The sequence below is a fragment of the Equus asinus genome, chromosome 20, assembly GCF_041296235.1.
Source record: "Equus asinus isolate D_3611 breed Donkey chromosome 20, EquAss-T2T_v2, whole genome shotgun sequence".
Taxonomy (NCBI): domain Eukaryota; kingdom Metazoa; phylum Chordata; class Mammalia; order Perissodactyla; family Equidae; genus Equus; species Equus asinus.
The window spans coordinates 66,929,852-66,955,475 of record NC_091809.1 but is presented as its reverse complement, the minus strand read 5'-3'; the positions used below and the strand labels follow the sequence as shown (position 1 = coordinate 66,955,475).

At 39.3% G+C, this 25,624-nt stretch overlaps 1 protein-coding gene across 2 annotated transcripts in view; it reads left to right on the top strand.

Annotated features, from left to right (window-relative positions):
* The window catches only part of HEPHL1 (hephaestin like 1), a 77,185-nt gene that overhangs the window by 47,318 nt on the left and 4,243 nt on the right, over nucleotides 1-25,624 (top strand). For both annotated transcript variants that reach the window (XM_014835418.3, XM_070490434.1), the window contains exons 12-17: nucleotides 2,889-3,102; nucleotides 7,524-7,663; nucleotides 10,193-10,333; nucleotides 13,898-14,004; nucleotides 16,124-16,346; nucleotides 22,289-22,428. In XM_014835418.3, coding sequence (XP_014690904.1) covers nucleotides 2,889-3,102; nucleotides 7,524-7,663; nucleotides 10,193-10,333; nucleotides 13,898-14,004; nucleotides 16,124-16,346; nucleotides 22,289-22,428 — 965 coding nt within the window. The remainder of the gene's footprint in view (nucleotides 1-2,888; nucleotides 3,103-7,523; nucleotides 7,664-10,192; nucleotides 10,334-13,897; nucleotides 14,005-16,123; nucleotides 16,347-22,288; nucleotides 22,429-25,624) is intronic.

Here is a 25,624-nt window from a genome sequence, read left to right as displayed (position 1 = left end):
AACCTTGTGAACTTTCAGTTGTACATTATTGTCAGTCGTGTTGTAGGTGCACCACTTCACCCCTTGTACCCACCCCCTATGCCTCCTTTCCCCTGGTAACCGCTAATCTGTTCTCTCTGTCTACATGTTTAACTTCCATCTATGAGCGGAGTCAAACAAAGATTGTCTTTATCTGGCTTCTTTCACTTAACATGATACCCTCAAGGTCCATCCATGTTGTTGTGAATGGGACGATTTTATCCTTTTTTATGGCTGAGTAGTATTCCATTGCATATATATATATACCATATCTTCTTCATCCAATCATCAGTTGATGGGCACATAGGTTTCTTCCACGTCTTGGCTATTGTAAATAATACTGTAATGAACATAGGGTTGCATGGGACTTTTGGAATTTCTGATTTCAAGTTCTTTGGCTAGATACCCAGGAGTGGGATGGCTGGGTCATATGGTATTTCTATATTTAATTTTTTGAGAAATCTCCATACTGTTTTCCATAGTGGCTGCACTAGTTTGCATTCCCACCAGCAGTGTATGAGGGTTCCTTTTTTCTCCACAACCCCTCCAACATTTGTTACTTTTTGTTTTGGTTATTTTTGCCATTCTAACGGGTGTAAGGTGATGTCTCATTGTAGTTTTGATTTGCATTTCCTTGATGATCAGTGATGATGAGCATCTTTTCATGTGCCTATTGGTTATCCGTATATCTTCTTTGGAGAAATGTCTGTTCATGTCCCCTGTCCATTTTTTGATAGGGTTGTTTGATTTTTTGTTGTTGAGTTGTGTAAGTTCTTTATATAGTATGGAGATTAACCCTTTGTCAGATATATGACTTGCAAATATTTTTTCCCAGTTGGTGCGTTGTTTTTCTGTTTCAATCCTGTTTTCCCTTGCCTTGACAAAGCGCTTTAGTCTGATGAAGTCCCATTTGTTTATTCTTTCTATTGTTTCCCTTGTCTGAGAAGATATGGTGTCTGAAAAAATCCTTTTTATACTGATGTCAAAGAGTGTACTGCCTATATTTTCTTCTAGAAGCCTTATGGTTTCAGGTCTTACCTTTAGGTATTCGATCTATTTTGAGATTATTTTTGTGAATGGTGAAAAAGAATGGTCAATTTTCATTCTTTTACATGTGGCTGTCCAGTTTTCCCAGCACCATTTGTTGAAGAGACTTTCTTTTCTCCATTGTATGCCCTCAGCTCCTTTGTCGAAGATTAGCTGTCCATAGATGTGTGGTTTTATTTCTGGGCTTTCAATTCTGTTCCATTGATCTGTACACCTGTTTTGTACCAGTACCATGCTGTTTTGATTACTGTAGAATGATTTTTCTTTGTAAATACACTCTTCAAGACCAAAGAGGGAGGGGAGGGAAACAGCCAAATAGTTTTAACCCATAGAAACAGGCACTCATGCTAGAGGCAGCTGGAATAATTTTAGAGACTTGGCTACTTCTTCCAATGCTTTAAGTATTACCTACAGGCTTCTAAAGAGACATTTCATAAAATGTTGTCTGATTTATGTTTGATGGTGAGTGTAAATCTGAGACTGCTTAGAAGCTTGGTTATGTCAACAATTCCTGTCTCATATCCCCACGTCAAAAAGAGTGCCCAAGACATGGGTAGAGCAGACTGTAGGCTGCAACTCATTTTCTTTGTTTTTTCTTTTCTTAAACCATGTTATTGAGGTATGCTCATCTAATATATACAAATTGATGAGCTTGGAGATAAGTATACAACTGCGAAACCATCACCACAATCGAGGCCTTAAACTCCTCTTTGTTCCTAGAGAATATAATTCCTCAACTATTGAAGAACATGATGAACACAGAAATAATGGACTGCCTGGAAAGCAACATATGCAGAGGGAGCTCTTTCCAAGTCTGTCTTCAGAGGTGTCTTCTCTGTGGTTTCACAGAGACCCTTCTTCATGAGGGTCCTCGTCAGTGCCTGGGGGTGCTGGGGTACCCACACCCAGTGGTTTTTGTTCATCCTGGAGGTGTAATTTGGCAATATGTAGACATGTGTAGCACAATAAAATCTCTCTCTATGCCTTGTGGATGGTTAATGAGAGGCATACACTAAGAACAGAGTCCACTAGAGGAAGGGAAGATTTATCAATCCAATAATTTCACTGCGTTAATATCTTCCAATAATTTTGTTTCACACGATTTTATGGTGAGTTCAACTAAGATATACCTACCTGATACCATTGCACCTAGAAAATTTAGTTTAAAAAATTACATGATTCCCAGTCAGACAGGATTGTTGGTATTATGGAGGGAAATTTAGTTGCTTTTTTTTTTTTTCTTTTTCTTTTATCTAGCATAATGTAGACCTACCATGGGAAATGAGAACTTCCTTTGCTCAAGGGCTTAATGAAGTGGTATATTTGACCTTAATAATAAAGATAATATCTTATATGTGTATTGTGCTTTATAGTTTATGAAATTCTTTAGGTCAAAATACATGACTTCAGAAATGTAACCTAATGTGAACTTTGTCTAGGATCTTAATCGTGCAGGTAATAACATGTTTTTAAACTGGGCAGGGCTAAAATAATCATACTTACCATTGATTTTCCAGGCATGACTATCTTCTAATAGATGTGTACAATAGGGAAGACCTAGAGAAATCGTTTCTTGGTAGCAACTGCAAGTTTCATTTTTCCATTACAGATAAATTTCAGATTTTTTCCCCTGTAAATCAATATATTCAAAGTAATTTCTTCCCCTTGCAGTCTGATTTAAAAATACTATATAAAATTGATATTTTAAAAATCCACCTTACTGATTATTTGTTTCGGAATAAAACATGTATGTTTGTTAGCAAACCAAAATCAAAAACGGAAAAACTGAGCGCCACCCACCGCCCATGCCGTTTCTCTTTCAGGTATTTTCAGGCTGTTTTGTTCCACGTTGCACCACTTCGCCAGAGGCATGAATCAGATATACGAGGTCAACAGCTGTGGCAACAAGGACCCTTCTGAGCAGCCGTACGGGATGATAAGAACCTTTTACATCGCCGCTGAAGAGGTAGAATGGGATTATGCCCCTAACAAAAACTGGGAGTTCGAAAAGCAGCACTTGGACGCAGGAGGGGAAAGGTACCACAGGCGAAGCCGCCGAGTCTCTTGGGTGGGATTGCACATGCTCTGTGGACGTTTATCAAATGTGGAAAACTGAAAATGCCCTGGTTTTGTCTGGACAGTTCCCACAGACGGAGACTTTTATTTACGAGCACAAAAGCTTAGGGAAACTGCCCGTCTTTCCCCCAGAAAGGGAGTCTAAAGTTGTTTTGAGGGCACGCTGGAGGAAGGCTCAGTACACCTCCGCTAGCGGGGGCTGGTTCCAAGCATGGCTGTCGGACTAACGATGGGCGTTTGAGGGAGAGTCTAGAGGGAAAAGGTTTAAGGAAGACAACAGGGTGCAGCGGGAGGCAGGGATGATGTGTAGATTCGGGGTGAGAACGTGGGCTATGTAGATTGAGGACCGCGGGGAAGGGGAACTGAGGATGGGTCATTGATAGAGCGCTGATATGGTGGGGGACAACCAAGGAAGGGTCGGAGGCCATTGCCTTGGCAGAGGTCCCCGAGTTGGGGTTGAAAGAGCAGATCTCCCTGCTAAGCCTCGTACCTAGAAAGTCCGCAAGATTGACCCTCCGGTGACAGCGCGGTCAGGCAGCGCTAAGCACTGAATCAGCAAGGCGCAGCCGCAAGCAGGCTTGTGAGCACTGGTCCTTTACCGGCCCTAAGCTCCCCGGGCGCACTGGGGTGGAGTCAAGGTATAGAGGCTCAGACCTGCAGACCTCTTCCCCCAAGGTCAATAGCCCCCACTTCACAACAACCATCGGCGTGGGTATCACTGTCCCCACTGCAGACGAGAAGACTCGGTGCACAGAGTTCGGTTGTCCAACTAGTCACTGGTAGAGTTAGAGTTGGACATAGACCTTTTGAAGGATAAATCTGAGTCCTCACCCCATGCCAGGTTGACCGTTGTCCTGTTCCTCTTTGTTCGTTATTATCACATCCCCACCCTCACCTCATTCTCTATGGCTAAGCCACACACAAACTCCTCTACATGCGACTATCCCTAACCTTATCGTGTTTGGTTTCTCTTCTTACTTGTTGGCCTGTTTCAAGGGTTTAGACTCCTGGAAAACATAGTACAACCCTGCCACCTTATGGATAAATGAAGAAATAAAATGACTCCACTTTCAAAAGATTTGCCTCAAGGACAGGACAATTTAAAATTAATTCGATTATTCACCAATCCAGTTGTTAAACCAGACACCCCTCTCTTGCAAATACAAATCCCTGCCGCCAATACAAGTTAAAGACTGATGCTGGTGCAGTGGAAAATGAAATAAATACTAATTTGGCCTTTTCTAAACTGATTGTTTCATTAAAAGGCTGCCATAACTAAAGAAATAATTGTGTAGTAATTTTGTCACATGTACAATCTCAAGCCCGTGAGTGTGTAAGAAATATAGCCTTCATTATTTTCTTGATACTCAGTGTAATTTCTGTTTTAGGTCCCCCATCCCTCTGGGCTGGCAGGATGTTCTATCTTCAGTCTTCTGGGATGTCTCCCAAGTGACGCAGAGTGATGGAGGGTGCCAGGTGTGATTGCACCCTGCTCCTGCCACTCTGGATATTGCCCATAAATAAACAAAAGCAAAGTGAAATGATAGCATGTTCACATATTCAAAGTACAACAGATCTGTAGATAAAAACGCAGTACAGAATTGAAATGACAGGTTATTAGCACATCTGTGGTACCTTTGTAGATAAGAGCCCAAGAGCAAAACGCCTTTTCTGCACCCCAGTTGTTATGCCTCTGCCCTTTGACCCAAGGTCAGAGCATGGGACACATCTGGTTTTCAAACCACCTCTCTGTGCGGGTTAGCCCTGAGACATCTATTGTCCTGGTCAGCACAGACCCTCTGCCTTACTTTGGGACCTGAATGTCCTTCCCTGGGGCTTCCTAACACACTGGGAAGGCCTCAGAATCCCAGAAAGGCAATAAGTGGGACCATCGGTTCAATGACAGAGTTTGTACAGTAGGAGGGGATTTGAAAACAGATTAAGTTGCAATAGAGAACTAACGTTGTATTCCTAGTACTCCTGAGCTTGTGGACTGATACGCATGTAATTTAACTAACCTGGGATTCGAAATAATAACTGTCATCTATGGAGCACCCACCACGAGCCAGGCGTTTTGCTAGGGCTTTTCCAAACCCTATCTGATATGACCCTCATAACACACTTGACCCATTTCATCAACTTTGACTCAGCATCTCACACGACATCCTAGTGAGACGATGATAGGGCAAATGATTACATGGTACTTAATATATGTCTCATGCAGTGCTTTACAGATCTTAACTCGTAATCCTCACACCAACCCTAGCAAGTAGGTGCATTATTGTCACCTCATTTTGCAGAGGAGGGAAGCTGGAAAACAGCAGAGTATGGCTCTAGAGTCTGTGTTTGCCACACCACACATGTTACTAGGACTCCTGGAAAATAAAAGTAGAAGAAAAATCCTCTTCCCTTGGAAAGCATACAGTGTAGGGTAGGAGGTGTATATACATTTGTTAAATACCTACTGTGTGCTAGGCATCATGAAAAGTGCTGGTGAAACAGTGCTGAGAAAAGCAGACAGGGTCCTTTCCCACACAGAATTCATGGTCCCTGGCGAAGACACTAGAATGAGCATACTGAGTGAGGCAACCACTATGGGAGGGGAAGTGCAGGGTGCAGAGGGAGCTCACAGCAGGAGCACACAGCCCTGTCTGGGGGGAATGGTGGAGAGAGGGTAGGTGGTCAGGGAAAGTAGTCTTTGAGCTGGGATGTGAAGAGTAGGCCAGTTGAAGAGTTAGGAAGTGTGCTTTTGGCACACATAAGGCCTGGAGGTGGTGAGGGCACATGGGGTTCAAGAGAATGAATGCTTAGAATGACCCAAACAGAGCATGTGGGGCCCAGTGATGGGAAACAAGGCTTGGGAGGTTAGCAAAGGCAGGTAGTGAAGAGCTGCAAGAGCCAAACTGAGGAGTTGGGCAGTGGAGAGACATAAGAAGGTTTTCCACAACGACCGACTTGGTCGAATTTATAGTTTATGCACATTCTGCCTGCAGTGTAGAGAAAAAAGGGAAGGGAGGAGGATAGGTGGCAGGGAAAATGATTAGGGATAATTCTGGTTAATGCAGGTAAGTGACGTACGTGGCTTAGATTAGAGTGTGGGCAATTTAACAGTGGGAAATGGAAGGATGTGAGACCCACTATATTTTGGAGATAAAATTGACAGGGTTTTTTCTTTTTTTTCTGTCTTTTGCGATGATCTATCTCAGTGATAGATTAAATATGTAGTTGATCCTCATTATCCACAGATTCCATATTTGTGAATTCGCCTCCTGGCTCAAATTTATTTGTTACCCCAAAATCAATTCTTATGGTGCTTTTGTGATTGCTCACAGAGATGCATAAAGCAGTGAAAATGTTGTGTCACCCGATGAGCACGTTCCCAACTAAGGTCAAACAAGGCCTCATTCTGCCTTCCTGTTTCAGCTCTCATACTGTCGATAAGGATCCTTTTGGTGGTTTATTTAGAGCCACATGTTTGGCTGGTCTTTTTGCATTTTGGTGCTTTTCAGGTGATTTTGCTGTTTAAAATGGCCCTCCAGCGTAGTGCTGAAGCACCGTCTAGCATTCCTAAGCACAAGAAGGCTGTGATGTGCTTTATGGAGGAAATACCTGTGTTAAATGAGCTTTATCAGGCATGAGTTATAGTGCTGTTGGCCATGAATTCAGTGACAATGAATCAGCGATATATATTATATAAGACGTCTTTAAACAGAAACACATACAAAACAAAGATATATATTGATCTCTTAATGAAAATATTGTGGCCAGAGGTTAGAAGCCTGTATTCCATTAGGAACAATGGTTAAGTATTCATTAATTCAGCGTTTGTGGTGACTTTCTAGAACATAACTATTGTGAGTGACAAGAATCAACTGTATCCATATTTTTATATGGGTATATGCATAATACACAACCCACAGACTTTCTTGAGCTCTTTCAAAGTGGAAAATCATAACAAGGTATAGAGTGATACATATGAAATCTGGAGGAATGCTGGGTGGTAGAGTGTGGGTGTGCATGCATGGGCGTGTATGAAGTTAGTTAGTGACAAGAAGAGAAGTGCAACCTCAAGAGGATCTTAGGAGTGTCTAACTAAGGCTGGCTGCATTCAGCACCCAGCAGGGCTTTAGAGCAGTGGCTCCCAAGAGTAGACCATGGGCTAGTTCTGTGCTGCCCACATCAGAACTCCCGGAGGCACTTTCAAATGCAGATTCCTGGCCCCACTCCCAGAGAACCCAGTGAAGAAGGCCAGCTCCTCAGGGAGACCCTGATCGCAGCTAGGTCTGGGGAGCACTGCTCTGGAGAACCCCCAAATTACTCAGAAGCACTCAAGCTTTTTCTACCTTCTGACAACTTTAATTTCTGGTGCTTCTGATTTGCAGACACGGAGATATATTTATGAACCACACTGAAAACTGGATTGGCTCTCAGTACAAGAAGGTGGTTTACAGGGAGTACACCAACGGAGAATTTGTGGAGATCAAAGCCCGACCACCGCGAGAGGAGCACTTAGGCCTGCTGGGTATGGCACCGATCTCAGCCGTGCACTGCCAGCCCCAAGCGTGCACACACACACACACACACACACATCCTGTGAGACTCACACCTGAGAAGGGAGGCAGGAACAGAGGAGCTTGACTACATTCATCCAAGTACGACATCTTCCTGCTCTCCCATTGTCAGGGAGCACGCTGTGTGCTCGGCTCACCTAGAGAATCATCATAATTGGACTACCAGATAACGTGCAAACAGGAATCTGTATCATCAGGCAGTCTAACCAGAACCTGTTGTCCTGAAGTTTCTTTCCCACTCTCCGCTGAGCCAGGAAATTTTAGTTTGAAACAAATTGATGCCTCAGAATAGCAGGCAGAGTGTCTGTATAATTTCTTCAAGGTCTTCAATTACCCATGCACAGGGCTGTAACTATACGCCATAAAAATGATTCTGGCAAAAAAGGAACCCCTTACATGAGAGGAGTGCTAAGGAGCAAAGGCCCGCTTTCAGTTTTGGAGGTGCTAACTCATGGCCTTCTCAGAACCAACTCCCCCTGTCTGATGCCCTGGGCTGCCTGATCTGGTGAGCAGATAAGCTCTTCCTGCTGACCTGCCCCACTTTTCTTCACCTGGGAGTCACCAAACCTGACCCTGTTGTGAAGATAAGATCTTAAGGCAGAGGGCTATTCTAGACAACATTTTGAAATCCATTCCCATTTTTAAATCACAAGGTAACTTACATTAATATTATGGCTTTACACAGTGCTTCTTAATATCAAAATAGGGCACCATGACTGCCAGCTTGATGAATTATTAAATGCCCCACCCAACTCCCCCTGCATCATCACCATCTATTAACACTGGCGTGCAAGCTTGTTTGTCACACCAAATGAGTCATCCCTGGTGGGAACATTCCTCCTTTAGAGCCATGTGTCTCAACTGAGCTCTGAAGAAAAGGTGCTGGTCCTGCCAAGGAGGCTGAATTGTCCCCCAAAGAGCTCTGGTGTGGGGCTGTTCAGTAAAACAACACAAACGAGTGACTTCATCAGAGGCCAACCCAGTGGCACTGCAGCCAGGGGAGCGGGAGGCCCACCCATTCGTTTTCTGCAGCTCAGGAGAGGCCTGTGCTCCTGAAGTTGCAAAGGGCAGGCACATCTCCATTCGTGACTGCTCCCCGTGACCTACCAGGCCATAAATCAGAAGGCATTTGCTCTTACTCACCAGTACAGCAAGGCACGTGCAATTTAAGTGGGAGTTAATACACAAATAATGATTTTAATGTATGCATACGCATGCACCTATCTGTAACTATACCCAAATTTACTGTTTAAAAACATGCCTATAAATTTCTTTTCTAGTTTTATCATTTTTAAAAAAATGAGCATTTTTCAAATACTTTCTGATTCATACTAAATATTTTCTTCCAAAGATAATAATAGTGCAAGAAATTTTAGAGTTTTTTTTAGGCCTTTAGAGGTCTTGGTTTGAATCAGTGAAGAATGGACAGGTGTGGTCAGACCCCTACTATGACTCTGTCTCCCTGTGAATGCAGAATACCGTAGATGCCCAAGAACACAAATAAATAGGGCTCAGGTCTGAGGTGCTTCCACAAAGGAGTCTGTTTCCATCCTCCTCAAAGTGGGGCCTCGTGAAGACCAGAGTGTTTGATGCTCTGTTAATGTGGGGTGTGAGCTGGGCAAACTGCATTTATGTCACATTCTGGGCACCGAGAGGTGAAAGGCACCTGGCATGAGTGAGGGGTGTCCCACTGTCATGCTGGCACAGGCCTCTCCAGTGGGATGTGGACCCGAGTGCCACTGGCACCCAGGCTGGTTGCTTCTAACAGAATTATATGCATGTGAGAAGCTGAAGAGTTTCTCTTTCTATGTCTCATCAAGGTATCTAGATACTGAGGGGCAGCACTGGACATGCATTAGTGAAATGACTCTGTTGATCAGAAATCAATATGTAAATGTTTCAGTTTTGTTCTTATCTTTCAAATCTGTTTTTTACACATTATTTCATTGGATCCTCATTATTATTATTATACCCATTTACCAGATAGTGAGCCATTTCAGACTTACCAAAGGTTACATGCAGAGAGATTACAACTGAAAGTCAGTGTGTCATGTGGATATGGCTTTTCCTAGAGATCATGTCAGAGCAGTAGTAAAAATGTAAGCACTTATTGAGTACTTACTGTGGTTCAGTGCACTGAAATAAGCACTTTACATACATTATCTTATTTAGTCCTTACTGTAACCCTATGAGAAAGGTGTTATTAAACCCATTTTACAGATGAGGAAATCGAGACTCAGGCAGGCCTTGACTTACTCAAGCCTTCTCTAATAAGTGAAGGAGGCAGGATTTGAAGCCAGATTGGTCAAATTGCTGAACACTCTGTGATATTTAATACAAGACAATATCACCCTCTAAAGGAAGTACATTAACGAAGATGCTAATCTTTGTTTCATTTTGCCAAACGCTACCTACATATAAATTGCATCAATGTTGAAAAGAGCAACGATAATGCACACAGGCCTGTGTTTTGCCTTTAGGCCCAATGATTCATGCTGAGGTGGGCGACTCCATCCTGATTGTGTTTAAGAACAAAGCCAGGCAACCCTTCTCCATCTTAGCCCAGGGTGTGGAGATCATGGATAGTGGGAAGCAACTCCAAGTGCCCATCACAAAGCCAGGTAAGTTATACCGGAGATCTGGTCTGTCCTGATAAGGATGCCAGACTCAGCTCTTTTCTGATCTCTGTAGGGTCTTGGAGAGCTCATCTTAATGTCAGTGTGTTCCAGCCATCGCCTAGTCACCCCCAATATGAGATCATAATTCCTCCAACGACCAAGTGTTTACGGAGTTTCTAGGGCAGCATGAGGGACCTGAAAGGGTAGTAAGACATCAAAATAGTTCACACAGATTGTGTGCCAGGGGCTGTGCTTTATATTTTTAAAACAACCATGAAAGTCATTTATCCTTACAATAACCCAGCTAGGCAGACATAAGCGTATTTCATTGAATCTGATACCAGTGATTACAATATCCATCATTATTTTATCCGTTACTAATAAAAGAAAAAAAAGGCCACCAATTAAACCTTAACATGCTACTGATTGAAAGCACATCCTAAATTCAGTTTTGTTAAAATGTGAAAAGTGTGCATCTTATAATTGATGAAATTTGGTATTTTTATGTCCAGTTAACAGGTGATGAAGCACAGAGGGGTAAAGAACTTGACCAGGTTGTACGTTAGTAATGGTGGAACCCCAGTTTGTTTGACTTCAGAACCTGAGTTCTTAACTACACATTTCTCTTAAGATGCTTAAAATGAGTTTGAAAGAAAAAAAACCAAGGTGAATCCTTTCGGTTACATAGCAGATTATACATGATGACACTCTAAGTGGTGAAAAATTTCAGGAATATATCTGGAAGTGTTTATAAAACTTTCAGGGAAGGAAATCTCATGAAGATTGATTGATAAATTACAAGCAATTAGGGAAAGCTTTATAAAGGAGGTAGAATTCCAGTTGGGTTTTAAAAGATGCATAGAAGGGAGAGAAGATCTCATAATTTAAGGGGCTTCTCATCACATTTACGCATTTGAAGTGCAGTTGTAATAAATGTCAAGAGCCACTGTGACCTTCAATTACGAACCTGACAGCAACCATAGATATAATTATAGGGGAGTTATATTCCATTTTACCTCTTATGTATAATAACATTATAATGCTTAGTACTACAGATATTATAATAAAGGTCATATAAACTTAAAAAAATTAAAGATGCATAAAAGGAAGAAAAGAAAACAATCTAATGCATCACTAGAAAAAGTCAGCAAAGTACCTATACAAGGACGGGGTTTGGGGACGGACAATCTTCATTAGCCACTATTCCAACTTCTCCTGCCTCTCCCCACCCCACCGCATCCCCTGTATCAGAAGCCTGTGTTTTGCTGCTTCAAGAAACCTCTCATGAACTCCTAAATGTCTATCCATAGGGAAATAGTTAAGCAAATTTTGGAATATCCTTACAGTGAGCTATTTTGCAGCCATTAAATGATATTTAAGAAGGAAAGACTTGTGGCATCATGTTAAGCAAAATGTAGAAGAAAGACCAGAAGGGAAATAAGCCAAAATGTTAATGATGGTTATATCTTCATGGTGATATTTTGAATAGTAGTTAGGTGAGTGTCTTTTCGACCTCACACTTTTTTGATTTTCTAGATTTTCTATAATGATTGTGTCTTGCTTTGATGAAGAGGGAAAGAGGTTTTTTTTTTTTAAAGATTGGCACCCGGGCTAACAACTGTTGCCAATCTTCCTTTTTTTTTTTTTCTGCTTTATCTCCCCAAACCCCCCCGTACACAGTTGTATATCTTAGTTGCATGTCCTTCCAGTTGTGGGATGTGGGATGCCGTCTTAACGTGGCCTGACGAGCGGTGCCGTGTCCGCACCCAGGATCTGAACCGTAGGCCACTGCAGCGGAGCGTTCAAACTTAATCACTCGGCCACGGAGCCGGCCCCAAGGGAAAGGGTTTTAAATGGGTCAAAAAGGCCATTAAGTAAAGTTATTCATTTTTGATGGTTGAAAGTGACTCTGGAGGGAGGAAGAAAGGTGCCAATCAGGCCCTCGTGGGGGCTTTGGTAGGGCTGTGGGCAAGCCGGGGTGACTGCTCACAGGCTGTTGTACTGACGGTGAAGACTGGCAAGGGACACAGCTCCTCTATGCTGACTGGCATTCAAAGAGTCCTTGATATGGATGCCATGGGAGTGGGGAGAAAAATGATTAGAAAATGGCAAAGGAGCATTTTCCTTATTGGAACTCAAAGGAAGAGAATCCCCACAAGGGTCTCTGACAAGGCTGAAAGGTTTGGGAGAGCCCAGGGATTGGGGATAGGAGCAAGAAACTAACTTGAGCAGGATATCTAGGCAAGCGGGAGAAGAAAGGTTAATCTGGGCATGCATGAGATAAGAGCCAACTAGCATCATAGGAAAAGTAAGCAGCTTCTATCAAATTTCTCCTTCTTCTTTTATTAAATAACTCAACAGACATCTACTGAGCATCTTCTTTTTGTTTAGAGCTGTGCTCCCCATTGGGGTGAACAGTGGAATGTTCCAAATTTAATAACACCACCCCTGTAGCCACTTGCATTTAGGAAGCTAAATATCAGCCGTTTATCTTGTGATTAACAAGGCATAGGTGCTATAATGAAACCTAATGGAAATTAGACCTGAAGTTGTATTGCCAACCCACTGGCATATGACCAAATGTGGAGTAAAGTTCCATGGAAGCATTACTTTTGCTTTGCTTTGTGGCTCACATTCAGCTATAGGTTATTTGTCCCATTATGGTGGGAATGGGACACGGTTCAAAAGGAAATAATGATTTAAATGTGACTTTTGAGACTTTTACAATGTGATTGTCTCGCTAATTTATGTGAGTTTATTTATGACTCCTCTGTAAGACTCTGGGTCAGCCACAAAAGATACATAGATGTGGTGCCTACACACAGGGACTGCATATTTGTTGTTAGTATACATACAAATGAACATTTATTGACTGCCTTCCGTGGGAGGCACTATCCTAGATATTTTATTTCGTTTAATCTTCACAACAATCTGAAAACTGGGATGACTAACTCACTTTATAAGTAAGGAAGCTAAAGGCCAGCAGGGTTAAGTAGCTTGGATAAATAGGGTAAATAGGAAGTCCTAAGTCTTTCTGATTATCTCCGGTTCTAACTAGATCTCACCGGCCTGCACATTAGAATCACCTAAGAAGCTCTAAAACAATACTGATGCCCTAGTCCCAGACCCCAGATTCTCTAATTTCACTGGTTTGGGGTGAGGCCTGAGCAGTGAGAGCTTACCAAACTCCCTGATTGTTCCATAAGAAGCCACGGCTGAGACTCACAGTAACTGAAGTGTGTTCAAGCATAGCTCTTGGGACGGAGATACAAAATTTGAGTAGAAGAAGCAGTGAGGTATAAAATGTCTGCATTTCCTGAAAAGACATCAGGTGACAATAGAAAGGGCAAACTAGAGGGAAGGCTGTCATCTGAAATGAAAAATCTGCCAGTTTGAAACTTCAGAAAATCAAGATACGAGTTTAATGGGAACATTTCTAATGAATGGATAATTCCCCCCAGCAACAAACACTAAGCAAAATACATAAAGATCTGTTTGTATTTCTTCAGGCAAATCATCTGGAACAGGTGACACTAGTAAATTCTGCCTATTTCTTATTTATTTCAGGAGAAATAAGAACTTACAGATGGAATGTCCCTAAAAGATCCGGTCCAGGGCCATCTGACCCAAATTGTATTCCATGGGTTTACTATTCAACAGTAAACTTTGTGAAGGTAAAGTGAAGAGAGCAACCATAATGCTTAAGTAATATGGCTTTCAGTTGACTATTCAGGTTATTACAATTCTGTGGGTGTATGTGAAGTGGTGTTTAGGGTTTAGGGCAGGGGTCGCAAACAACGGCATGCCTGTTTGTTTACATCATCCATGGTGGAGTTGAGTAGTTGAGAAACAATATGGCTGGCAAAGTAAAAAATATTTAGCATCTGACACTTTACAGAAAAGGTTTGCTGACCTTTGATCTATAGAGGGAAAAACCAAATCCCAATATTTCAATTACGAAATTTAGAACTTGCAGTGTAGTTTGGAGCAAAAGAGGATATGTAAGTAGATAACTATAAAATAAAAATATATTTTAATATAATTTACACCAGGGTTTTTGATGTGTGAAATATGTCATTTTAAAAGGCATTATCACAGCTGTCAGGGCCCAGGAAAGATGGCACACTCCAAACATGGTAACTGAAATTACTAACTATTTGAATGATAAAAAAGCTAACTTTATGTAGAAATTAAAGTCAAAGATTTAATATTGAATTTGAGTCAGATATGTGTGTGTAAAACAACTAATCTTTAATTATATGTCATAAATCAAAGTCCAAAGTAAAGTCAAATCCGATATAAAACGTAAGCATTACCCATTATTAAAAAAAAAGTAAAGGATTATCTTAACCTTTCTCTTTACTAATAGATGGCTGCATTAATGTCCTTGAGTTGTATTGGATAGTGCAAGAGTTCAGGAGAGACGTACAAGACGCTTGAAAAAATAAGCTTACCTACTGGAATTATGGGAAACCTACATGTATTTGTTTATTCCTTTGTGCGTCCCAACAAATATTTATTGAGCACTTGTGATGTACAAATGACCCCACCAAGTTCTATGAGGGATGCAAATATTCTTGCCTTTAAGGAACTTAGAATCTTTGGGGAAAATAATACATGTGCACACTCATAATTATAATACAACTCTGATTTTGATGAGTTCTATAGGAGTGCAGAGCTATATAGAAGGCATTGGAAAGAGAGTCTAGAAAGAGAGAACATTATGAGCAAAGCTGAAAATAGGAAAGTAGAAAGTGTGTTTGGGAAATCTTGAGAGTCCCAATGGCGATCCTATAGGGTACAAAAGGAAGCAGTGGGGGAGCTTAAGCTAGAAAAGTCCATTGGGAGAGCTCACAAGTGGCCTGAGTACCTGTGGAGGATTTGTATTTTATTTAGTAGGACTCTCACTGGAAAATCACTGAAGACTTCTAGATATGGCAGTGAGGAGTTTAATCTGATAGAGGTAAACAGGATGGGCTGGAGGTGAGGTGAGCCAGAGACCAGAGAGGAGACAATTGCTAGTCCAGGGTGAGGTGTTAAGATCCTACACTAGAAGGGTGGCAGATGGAATGGAAAGGAAGTCACACGATGGAGGAGCATTGTGAAAGGAAACGAAATGTATGATTTGACAGCAAACAAGATGGGACAAAGTGAGGAAGAAGGAGTAATTAAACACTGAAATCAAGTTTTCTGACCTAAATGACAGTGAAAATCACAGTGCTATTAACAGAAGTTGAGAATTCGGAAGAAGGAAATGGTTTGAGGGAAATAATAAAATTCATTTTAGAAATGCTCAGTTGTTTGAATTGTTGCAGGAAACACATCCAGGAGGACTGTCTAAGGAGGCAATTGGAAATGTGGCAGTTTTTCCTCAAAGAAAGTTCAGGGCTGAACAACTTGACATAGAGGTCATCCATGGTCCCATATCATTTATTAATCACCCTGTCCACTTTTACCCGTAGAAAGTGGAATATAAGCATCTGTATAGCTATAAATACAGTCTCACTTGAAAGCAGACAGGAAAAGAAATAACTCATTTATTCAACACACCTTCTATGTACTAGATTCTGGGCTATATTCTGGAGACTTAGTAATGAATGAATGACAGTCTCAGCCTTAAGGAGCTCATTTTGTGGCAAATTTTTGGGTATACTCCAAAATTTTCATAAAGATCACCCTGATTCTTCTTATTTCATGGTCAATAGTCTTTTTACAATGACTTTCTTACTAGCACCTAATCTGCATTATTTAGTTATTTAATGGTTCTTCTAATTCACTTTATTTTTTTTTCAGGATACATATAGTGGTTTGATGGGTCCTCTGATTACATGCAGAGAAGGAGTGTTGAATGAAAAGGGAAGAAGAAGCGATGTTGACTACGAATTTGTTCTCTTGTTTTTGATATTTAATGAGAATGAATCTTGGTATCTGGATGACAATATTAAGAAGTATCTCAATAAAGATCCACGAGATTTTAAGCGTACTGACGATTTTGAAGAGAGCAACAAAATGCATGGTATATCAGAGGTTTAAAAGAAGACCCTTGTTGAGATAAACTCATAGAGCCTGCTCTAACTGTAGGTGGTCCCCAGCCTCCTTCTCTGAGACTTTTCCCATTTCAGGGGCACCTGGAGTGAAGAAATCCCTTAAAGCTTTCCCTCATGGGGAAACAGCCAAGCCATTGGTTGGCTGCCACCAAGGTTTATTGAGGCTTTGGATCAACTGTTTAGAGATCTCTATCTCTGAATGCTGAGCTCCCTAAGCTATAAGACTGTGAAGTAATTCTTAAAAAGTAAATCATCACTTATTGGTATATTTCTGTAAGAACACACCACAATTTCTAGTTGATCAAATTTAATGACCTGTTTTTTTTCCAATTATTTTATTGGTTTATTTTTTCAATTATTTTAATAATAATTTTTTTCAATTATTTATTGAGATCATAATGGTTTATGACATTGTATAATTTCAGGTGGACATGATTATTTATCAGTTTCTGTATAGACTGCATCGTGCTCACCAATAGTCTAATTTTTATCTATCACCATATATATGTGTCCCTTTACCCCTTTCACCCACCCCCCAACTCCCTTCCCCTCTGATACCCACTAATCTGTTCTCTTTATCCATATGTTTATCTTCCACATGTGAGTGAAATCACGTGGTGTTTTTCTCTCTATTTCACTTAACGTAATATCCTCAAGGTCCATCCATGTTGTTGCAAATTGGACAATTTTGTCTTTTTCATGGCTGAGTAGTATATACACATATTTCACATCTTTTTAATCCATTCAGCAGTTTATGGTAACTTGGGTTGCTTCCATGTCTTGGCTATTGTGAATAATGCTGCAATAAACACAGGGGTAGGTAAATCACTTTGAATTGTTGATTTCAAGTTCTTTGGATAAATATCCAGCAATGGGATAGCTGGATCGCATGCTATCTCTATTTTTAATTTTTTGATTACTGTTCTTCATAGTGTTTTCCATAGTGGCTGCACCAGTTTACATTCCACCAGCAGTGTATGAGGGTTCCCTTTTCTCCACATCCTCTCCAACATTTGTTATTTTTTGTCTTGGTAATTATAGCCATTCTGATGGATGTAAGGTGATATCTCATTGTAGTTTTGATTTGCATTTCCCTAATAATTAGGGATGTTGAACATCTTTTCATGTGCAAGTTGGCCAGCAGTATATCTTCTTTGGAAAAATGTCTACTCATATCCTCTGCTCATTTTTTTGATCAGGTTGTTTGTTTTGTTGTCATTGAGTTCTTTGAGTTTTTAATTTATTTTGGAAATTAACCCCTTGTCGGATATATGATTTGAAAATATATTCTCCAAGTTGGTGGGTTGTCTTTTCATTTTGTCCGTGGTTTATTTTGCCTTGCAGAAGCTTTGTAGTATGATGTAGTCCCATTTTTTTATTTTTTCTTTTGTTTCCCATGCCTGAGTAGACGTGGTGTTTGAAAAGATGCTCCTCAGACTGAAGTCAAAGAGTGTACTGCCTATATTTTCTTCTAGTTGTTTTATGGTTTAAGATCTTCAATGTAATTGAAGTCTTTAATCCATTTAGAGTTAATTTTTGTGTATGTGTAAGATAATGGTCTAATTTCATTCTTTTGCATGTGGCTGTCCAGTTTTCCCAACACCATTTATTCAAGAGACTTTCCTTTCTCCATTGTGTGTTCTTGGCTCCTTTGTCAAAGATTAGCTATCCATAGATGTGTGGTTTTATTTCTGGACTTTCAATTCTGTTCCATTTATCTTTGTGTCTGTTTTTTCTGCTAGTACCATGCTGCTTTGATTACTATAGCTTTGTAGTATATTTTGAAGTCAAAGATTGTGATGCCTCCAGCTTTGTTCTTTTTTCTCAGGATTGCTTTAGCTATTCAGGGTCTTTTGTTATTCCATATAAATTTTAGATTTCTTTGTTCTGTTTCCATGAAGAATGTCATTGGGATTCTGACTGGGATTGCAGTGAATCTGTAGATTGCTTTAGGTAATTTTTTGGGAGGTTTTTGATTACTGTTTTAATCTCTTTACTTGTGATTGGTCTATTCAGATTCTCTATTTCTTCTTGATTTAGTTTTGGGAGGTTCTACAAGTCTAAGAATTTATCCATTTCTTCATGTTATCCAATTTGTGGAATATAGTTTTTCATAGTATTCTCTTATAATCCTTTGTGTATCTGTGGTATTTGTGGTAATTTCTCCACTTTCATTTTTAATTTTATTTATCTGAGCCTTCTCTTTTTTTTCTTAGTGAGTCTGGCTAAGAGTTTGTCAATTTTGTTTATCTTCTTAATGAACCAACTCTTAGTTTCATTGATCTTTTCTACTGTTTTTATTTTTTTTCGGTCTCTATTTCATTTATTTCTGCTCTAATTTTTATTATTTCCCTCCTTCTGCTGACTTTGGGCTTTGTTTGTTATTCTTTTTCTATTTCTGTTAGGTGTAGCTTAAGATTACTTACTTAAGATTTTTCTTGTTTCTTGAGGTGGTCCTGTATTGCTATGAATTTCCCTCCTAGAATTGCTTTTGCTGCATCCCACAAGAGTTAGTATGATGTATTTTCACTTTCATTTGTCTCCAGGTATTTTTTATTTCTCCTTTGATTTCTTCATTGAGCCAATGGTTGTTCAGTAGCATGTTGTTTAGTCTACATATATTTATGACTTTCCCGGCTTTTTTCTTGTAGTTGATGTCTAGTTTCATAGCATTGTGGTTGGAAAAGATGCATGATATGATTTCAGTCTTCTTAAATTTATTGAAGTTTGCCTTATTTCCCAACACATAGTCTATCTTTGAGAATGTTCCATGTGGACTTGAGAAGAATGTGTATTCTGCTGTTTTTCGATGGAATGTTCTATATATCTCTGTTAAGTCCATTTGGTCCAGTGTTTCATTTAGGCTCACTATTTCCTTGTTGACTTTCTGTCTAGACAATCTATCCATTGATGGAAGTGGAGTGTTGGTGTCCCCTACTATTATTGTGTTGCTGTTAATTTCTCCCTTTAGGTCTGTTAATAGTTGCTTTATATACTTTGGCACTCCTCTGTTAGGTGCATATATATTCATAAGTGTTATGCCCTCTTGGTGGAATGTCCCTTTTATTATTATATACTGCCCCTCTTTGTCTCTTGTTGCCTTTTTTATCTTGAAGTCTGGTTTGTCTGATACTAGTATGGCAACACCTACTTTCTTTTGTTTGTCATTTCCTTCACTCTGAGCCTGTGTTTATCTTTAGAGCTGAGGTGTGTTTCCTGGAGGCAGTATATTGTTGGGTCTTCTTTTTTAATACATCCAGCTACTTTGTGTCTTTTGATAAGAGAATTCAATCCATTTACATTTAGAGAAATTATTGATTTATGAGGGCTTAATACTGCCATTTTATCTCTTGTTTTCTGGTTTATATTTTGTGTTTTTCTCTTCCCTTGTATTCCTGACCCCCATTTCAGTTCTGTGGTTTTCTGTGATGGTTTTCTCAGTTTTCTCTTTATTTTTGATTTGTGTCTCTGCCCTGATTTTTTGTTTAGTGGTTACCATGAGGTTTGTATAAAAGATGTCATAGATTAGGTAGTCCATTTTCTCATAGCCTCTTGTTTCCATTAGCCTAAGTAGGTTCCATCCCTTACCTCTTCCCCTTCTAAGTTATTATATATATATATATTTTTTTTTTTGAGGAAGATTAGCCCTGAGCTAACTACTGCCAGTCCTCCTTTTTTTGCTGAGGAAATCTGGCCCTGAGCTAACATCCATGCCCATCTTCCTCTACTTTATACGTGGGATGCCTACCACAGCATGGCGTGCTAAGCAGTGCCATGTCCCCACCCAGGATCCGAACTGGCAAACCCCGGGCTGCCAAGAAGTGGAACATGCACACTTAACCACCGTGCCACCAGGCCGGCCCCCCTTCTAAGTTATTGTTATCACAAATTATTCTGTTTTGTCTTGTGAGTTTATGATTAATATGAAGTGTTTATAGTTATTTGTTGGTGCTTTTCTTCCCTTTATGTTCTATGTTATACTTGTTTGCTAACCTTTTCTGATAGAGAGCTGCAATTGTCTGATTTTGTCTCTTTATCTCCCTGCTCAAGGCTTTGTAAACCTTTGCCTTTTTGTTTCAGGTATGAGGTCATCCTTGATCATTTCTTGTAAGGGAGCTTTAGTGGTAATGAACTCCCTCAGCTTTTGTTTATCTGGGAAAGATTTTATTTATCCGTCGTATCTGAATGATAGTTTCACTGGATAGAGTATCTTTGGCTAAAAGTTTTTGTCATTCAGTATTTTGAATATATCATTCCAATCTCTCGTAGTCTTTCAGGCTTCTGCTGAGATATCCACTGAAAGCCTGATAGGTGTTCCTTTGTAGATTATTTTTCACTGCCTTGCTGACCTTAATATTTTTTGTTTGTCATTTACTTTTGCCAGTTTTACTATTATATGCCTTGAGGTCTTTTTGCATTGATGTAATTAGGAGTTCTATTGGTTTCATGTATCTGTAAGTTCAGTTTTTCCCCCAGGTTTGGGAAGTTCTCAGCTATTATTTCTTTGAACAAGCTCTCTGCTCCTTTCTCCCTCAATTTTCCCTCTGGAATACTTATAATCCTTATGTTGTATTTCTAGTTAAGTCAGATATTTCTCAAAGAATTTCTTTATTTTTTTTCTTAGTTCTCTCTCCTCCACCTGAAGCATTTCTATATTTCTGTCCTCTAAATTACTAATTCTATCCTCCATAATGTCAGCTCTGTTTTTGAAGGTTTCTAGATTTTTTTTTTTTTTATCTCATTCATTGTGTTCTTCATCTCCAGAATTTGTTTGGTTTCTTTTTTTAGAGTTTCAGCTGCCTCCATTACAAAATTTCTATTTTAATGTGTCTATGTTATTTAATTCTATGTATTTTAAGGCAGTTTTTTTAAAGTGAGAGTAACGTGTTCTAATTGAAAAATCTATACTCTCTCGCCAATATCTACTTTTGACCAAAAGTATACAGAAAGATAGGCCTTTCCCAAGGTCACAAAGCTAGTTAACTGCTAACATTGATTAGAATATAATAGCCTGGGGCCAGCCTGGTGGTGCAGTGGTTAAGTTCACATGTTCCACTTTGGCAGCCTGGGTTTTGCTGGTTTGGATCCTGGGTGCGGACATGGCACCACTTGGTAAGCCATGTTGTGGCAGGTGTCCCACATATAAAGTAGAGGAAGATGGGCACGGATGTTAACTCAGGGCCAGTCTTCCTCAGCAAAAAGAGGAGGATTGGCAGCAGATGTTAGCTCATGGCTAATCTTTGTCCAAAAAAAAAAAAAAAAAAAAAGAATATAATAGCCTGATCTCTGATTCAGCTACTCTTTCCCTTATCAATTTTGCTTTCTTCTCCCAAAAGTTTTTTAGTATGCTCTCTTTTTTTAATGAATGTAACTCACTTGGTTGTGTCATGATGCACAAAATAAAAAGTTAGTAGAAACCAGAGAAGTGAGAGACCCATCGTGTCAACCCAGCTTGAGCTTGGTTTGGTCATTGTAAGGTCATGGGTTCAGCCTATGTGAAAATTTCCTTCTTCTGGAGATTCAGCCAGGCTCAAGAACTTGCTCCAAACTAGTTCTCAGAAAGTGAAATATTAAGGAAATAGCTTCTAACTCATTCAATTTTTATTTATATGAACTTGATTCTCTGTCCTTTAGTCCGCTCATCAGTTGAATGGTATAAACCTGGCTTCTTTACAAACGAGTCTGTAATCCACTTCATAGAATGTGCCAAATAAACAAGGATTTCTTAGTAATCTGAATTTGGGGTTTAGAATGGTGGGGACATTGGTAAATGTGAGTGAGATTTTTACATGTTTATCCAGCAAATGAAAATATTGGTGACCTAGAGATCTTCTGGAACCATTTCTAAAACCAGATTAAGTAATGGGTGTCTTCTCACTAATCAAAGGTTATTTTCTTTTCACCTTTCTAGCTATTAATGGAAAGATTTTTGGGAATCTTCATGGCCTCATCATGAATGAAGGTACAATGACAAACTGGTACTTGATAGGAATGGGAAGTGAAGTGGACATACATACCATCCATTATCATGCTGAGAGCTTTCTTTTCAAAGTAAGTATAAGGAACATGCTTTGGGGAAGACTTTCAACTAATAGATTCAATGCATTTCCACTGTGAAATAAGAGAGTTATTTGACAATAAGCCTTGTGAGGGGTGATGGTTCATCTTAGAGAATGGAATAGAATAATGTGGTTATGCCTTTCTCCTGGTATATATTGCTTAATATGTACATATATTTATTGTGCTTGTAGAAAACTCTCCAAGCTTCAGATGAGAGTTTTCTCACCAGTTACATGGGGATAATTCTGACCACTCTCGATTATGCTGTTAATATTGTATATGCAAACACCCATAGTATTTTGTCTCTTTTCTTCTCCCTTCCTTTTTTTCTTTCCCTTTCCATTTCCCTTTCTTTTCTATGTGATTAGCCAACAGAATAGCCCTATCTAGTAAAGGAGATATTTCAAGCTTTGGCTTGAGCCGAAAACTTTATCTTGACTTTTGCCCTAGTGAGCTAGGCCAGACCATGTGCAGCCTCCTGCCTTTCTAGCATCAAGCTGTACCATATGGGTAGTGCTGGCTGCATAGACAGGCACCTGGGGAGCTGCTTAAGAAACAGATTGCCAGGCCCCACCCTAGACCTGCTGATTCAGAATCTCCAGGCATAAGGTCCAAATAGTCTGTCATCTCAGGTGCTCAGTGCAGTCTACAAGGAAGTAGACTAGAAAAGAATAATCACATCTTATCTGTGGGGAAAACCTGCATTGGTCTTTTTCTAGTTATACAGGAATAAACAGTAACTTTAATAAAACATCTAATATCTTTTCCTCTCTGTATATTGAATTCAACATAGTTTAAGACACAAAGTATTAGCCTGCAATGATTATATTTTCACATATTAGATGGCTATGCTGCTTTTCAGAACTTGACTTTTCCACCTACATTTAAAAACTTATATTAAAATCTAATAAAATTATAAAAATTATTTTATATGAAATTATAAAAATTATTGTATATACATACAAAATTATTTCCTATCCATACAAACTTAAAAAATAAAGTATAATTTACATGGAATAAAATTCACCCTGTTTAGTGTACAGGTCTGTTTTGATCAGCACATACAGTGATGTAACCAACACTGATCACAATATAGAACACCTCTATCACCCCCTAAACTGTCCCCATTGCACCCTCTAGAGCGAGCTGCTTCCCCATGCTTAACCCCTGGCAACCACTGATCTGTTTTCTGTTTCAACAGTTTTGCCTTTTTCTGAAATGTCACGTAAATAGAATCGTACAGTCTGTAGCATTTTGAATCTGGCTTGTTTCATTTAGTGTAGGCATTTGAATTGCATCCATCCTGTTGTGTGTATCAATAGTTTGTTCCATTTGATTGTTGAGTAGTATTCCGTTCTACGGATATACATATTACAGCCTGGTTATTCATTCCCCAGTTGAAGGACATTTAGATTGTTTCCAGCTTTTGGTTATTACAGTAAAGTCATTATAAACATTTGTGTACGTGTTTTTGTGTGAACCTAAGTTTTCATTTCCTTTGAGAAAATACCTAGGAGTTAGACTGGTAGGCCATGTGGTAAGTGTATGCTTAACGTTACGAGAAACTGCCAAATGATTTTCCGCAGACCATTTTGCATTTCCACCAGAAATGCATGAGAATGCCACTTATTACACATCCACATTGGCACTTGGTATTTTCCATTTTTATTTTATTTTTGCTTTGCCATCATGTTAAGTGTGTAGTGGTATCTCATTTTTTATTTGCATTTTCCTAATGGCTAATGATATTGGCATCTTTTCATGTGTTTATTTACCATCTGCCATCTGTAAACCTTCTTTGGTGTAGTGTCCAAATTCTATGCCCATTTTTTAATTGGGTTGTTTATTTCCTTATTGTTGAGTTTGAGGGCTTAATCTATTCTGGATATAAATCCTTTACCAGCTATGTGCTCTATAAATATTTGCTCCCAGTCTCTGGTTTACCTTTTTGTTCCCTTAACATTATCTTTCAAAAAGCAGAAATTCTTAATTTTGATGAAGTCCAACTTTATGGATCATGCTTGTGGTGTCATATGTAAGAATTTTTTGCCTAACTTAAGGTCACAAAGGTTTTCTTCTAGAAGTTTTATAGTTTTAGGTTTTATATTTAGGCCTCTGATCCAGATAATTTACATATATTGTACAAGGTTTATTTTTTGCATATAGATGTCCAATTGTTCCCTCCATCACCATACATTGAAAAGACTACCCTTTCTCCCATGGTGTCAAAATCATAATGATCATATATATGTGGCCTACTTCTGGGCTCTCTAATCTGATACATTGATCTATATGTTTGTCCTTTCTTGAATGCCACACTGTCCTGAAATCAGGTGGTGATAGTTTTAACTATTATAGATCTTTGCCTTCCTATATAAATTTTAGAAACAGCTTGTTGATTTTGATTTAAAAATTCCTTCATGGGGCCGGCCTAGTGGCGTAGTGGTTAAGTTCATGTCATCTGCTTCAGGGGCCTGGGGTTGACAGGTTCACATCCCAGGCATGGACCTAGTACTGCTCATCAAGCCATGCTGTGGTGGCATCCCACATAACATCAAGGAATGTTAGCTAAAGGCCAATCTTCCTCACACACACACACAAATCTTCCTGCTGGGGTTGTGATTGGAATGGCATTGACTCTATACATTGGTTTAGGGAAGAATTGATATCTTAACAATATTGAGCATTCCAATCTATGATCATGGCATATCTGACTATTTTTTAGATTTTTTTTTATTTCTTTCATAGTGTTTTATAGTTTTCAGCATACAAATCTTGCATAGATTTTGTTAGATTATTACCTAAGTATATTATGGGTTTTGGTGATAGTGTAAATGATACTGTTTTCATTTCAATTTCTAATTGCTCATTGACAATTTCTAATTGCTCATTGACAAATATAATTGATTTTTGCATAATTGATCTTGTATCCCACAACTCTGCTAAACTACTTCTAGGAGCTTTTTTGTAGATTTTGGGGGGATGGTTTCCTACGTAGACAATAATGTTGCCTGTGAATAGAGACATTTTATTTTTTTATTTTCAAATAGTATGCCTTTTATTTCTTGCCTTATTGCGATGGCTAAGACCTCTACTATACTGTTGAATATAAGTGGTGAAAGTGGACATCCTTGCCTTATTCTTAATCTTAGGGGGAATGCATCGTCATTCACCATTGAATTTAAAG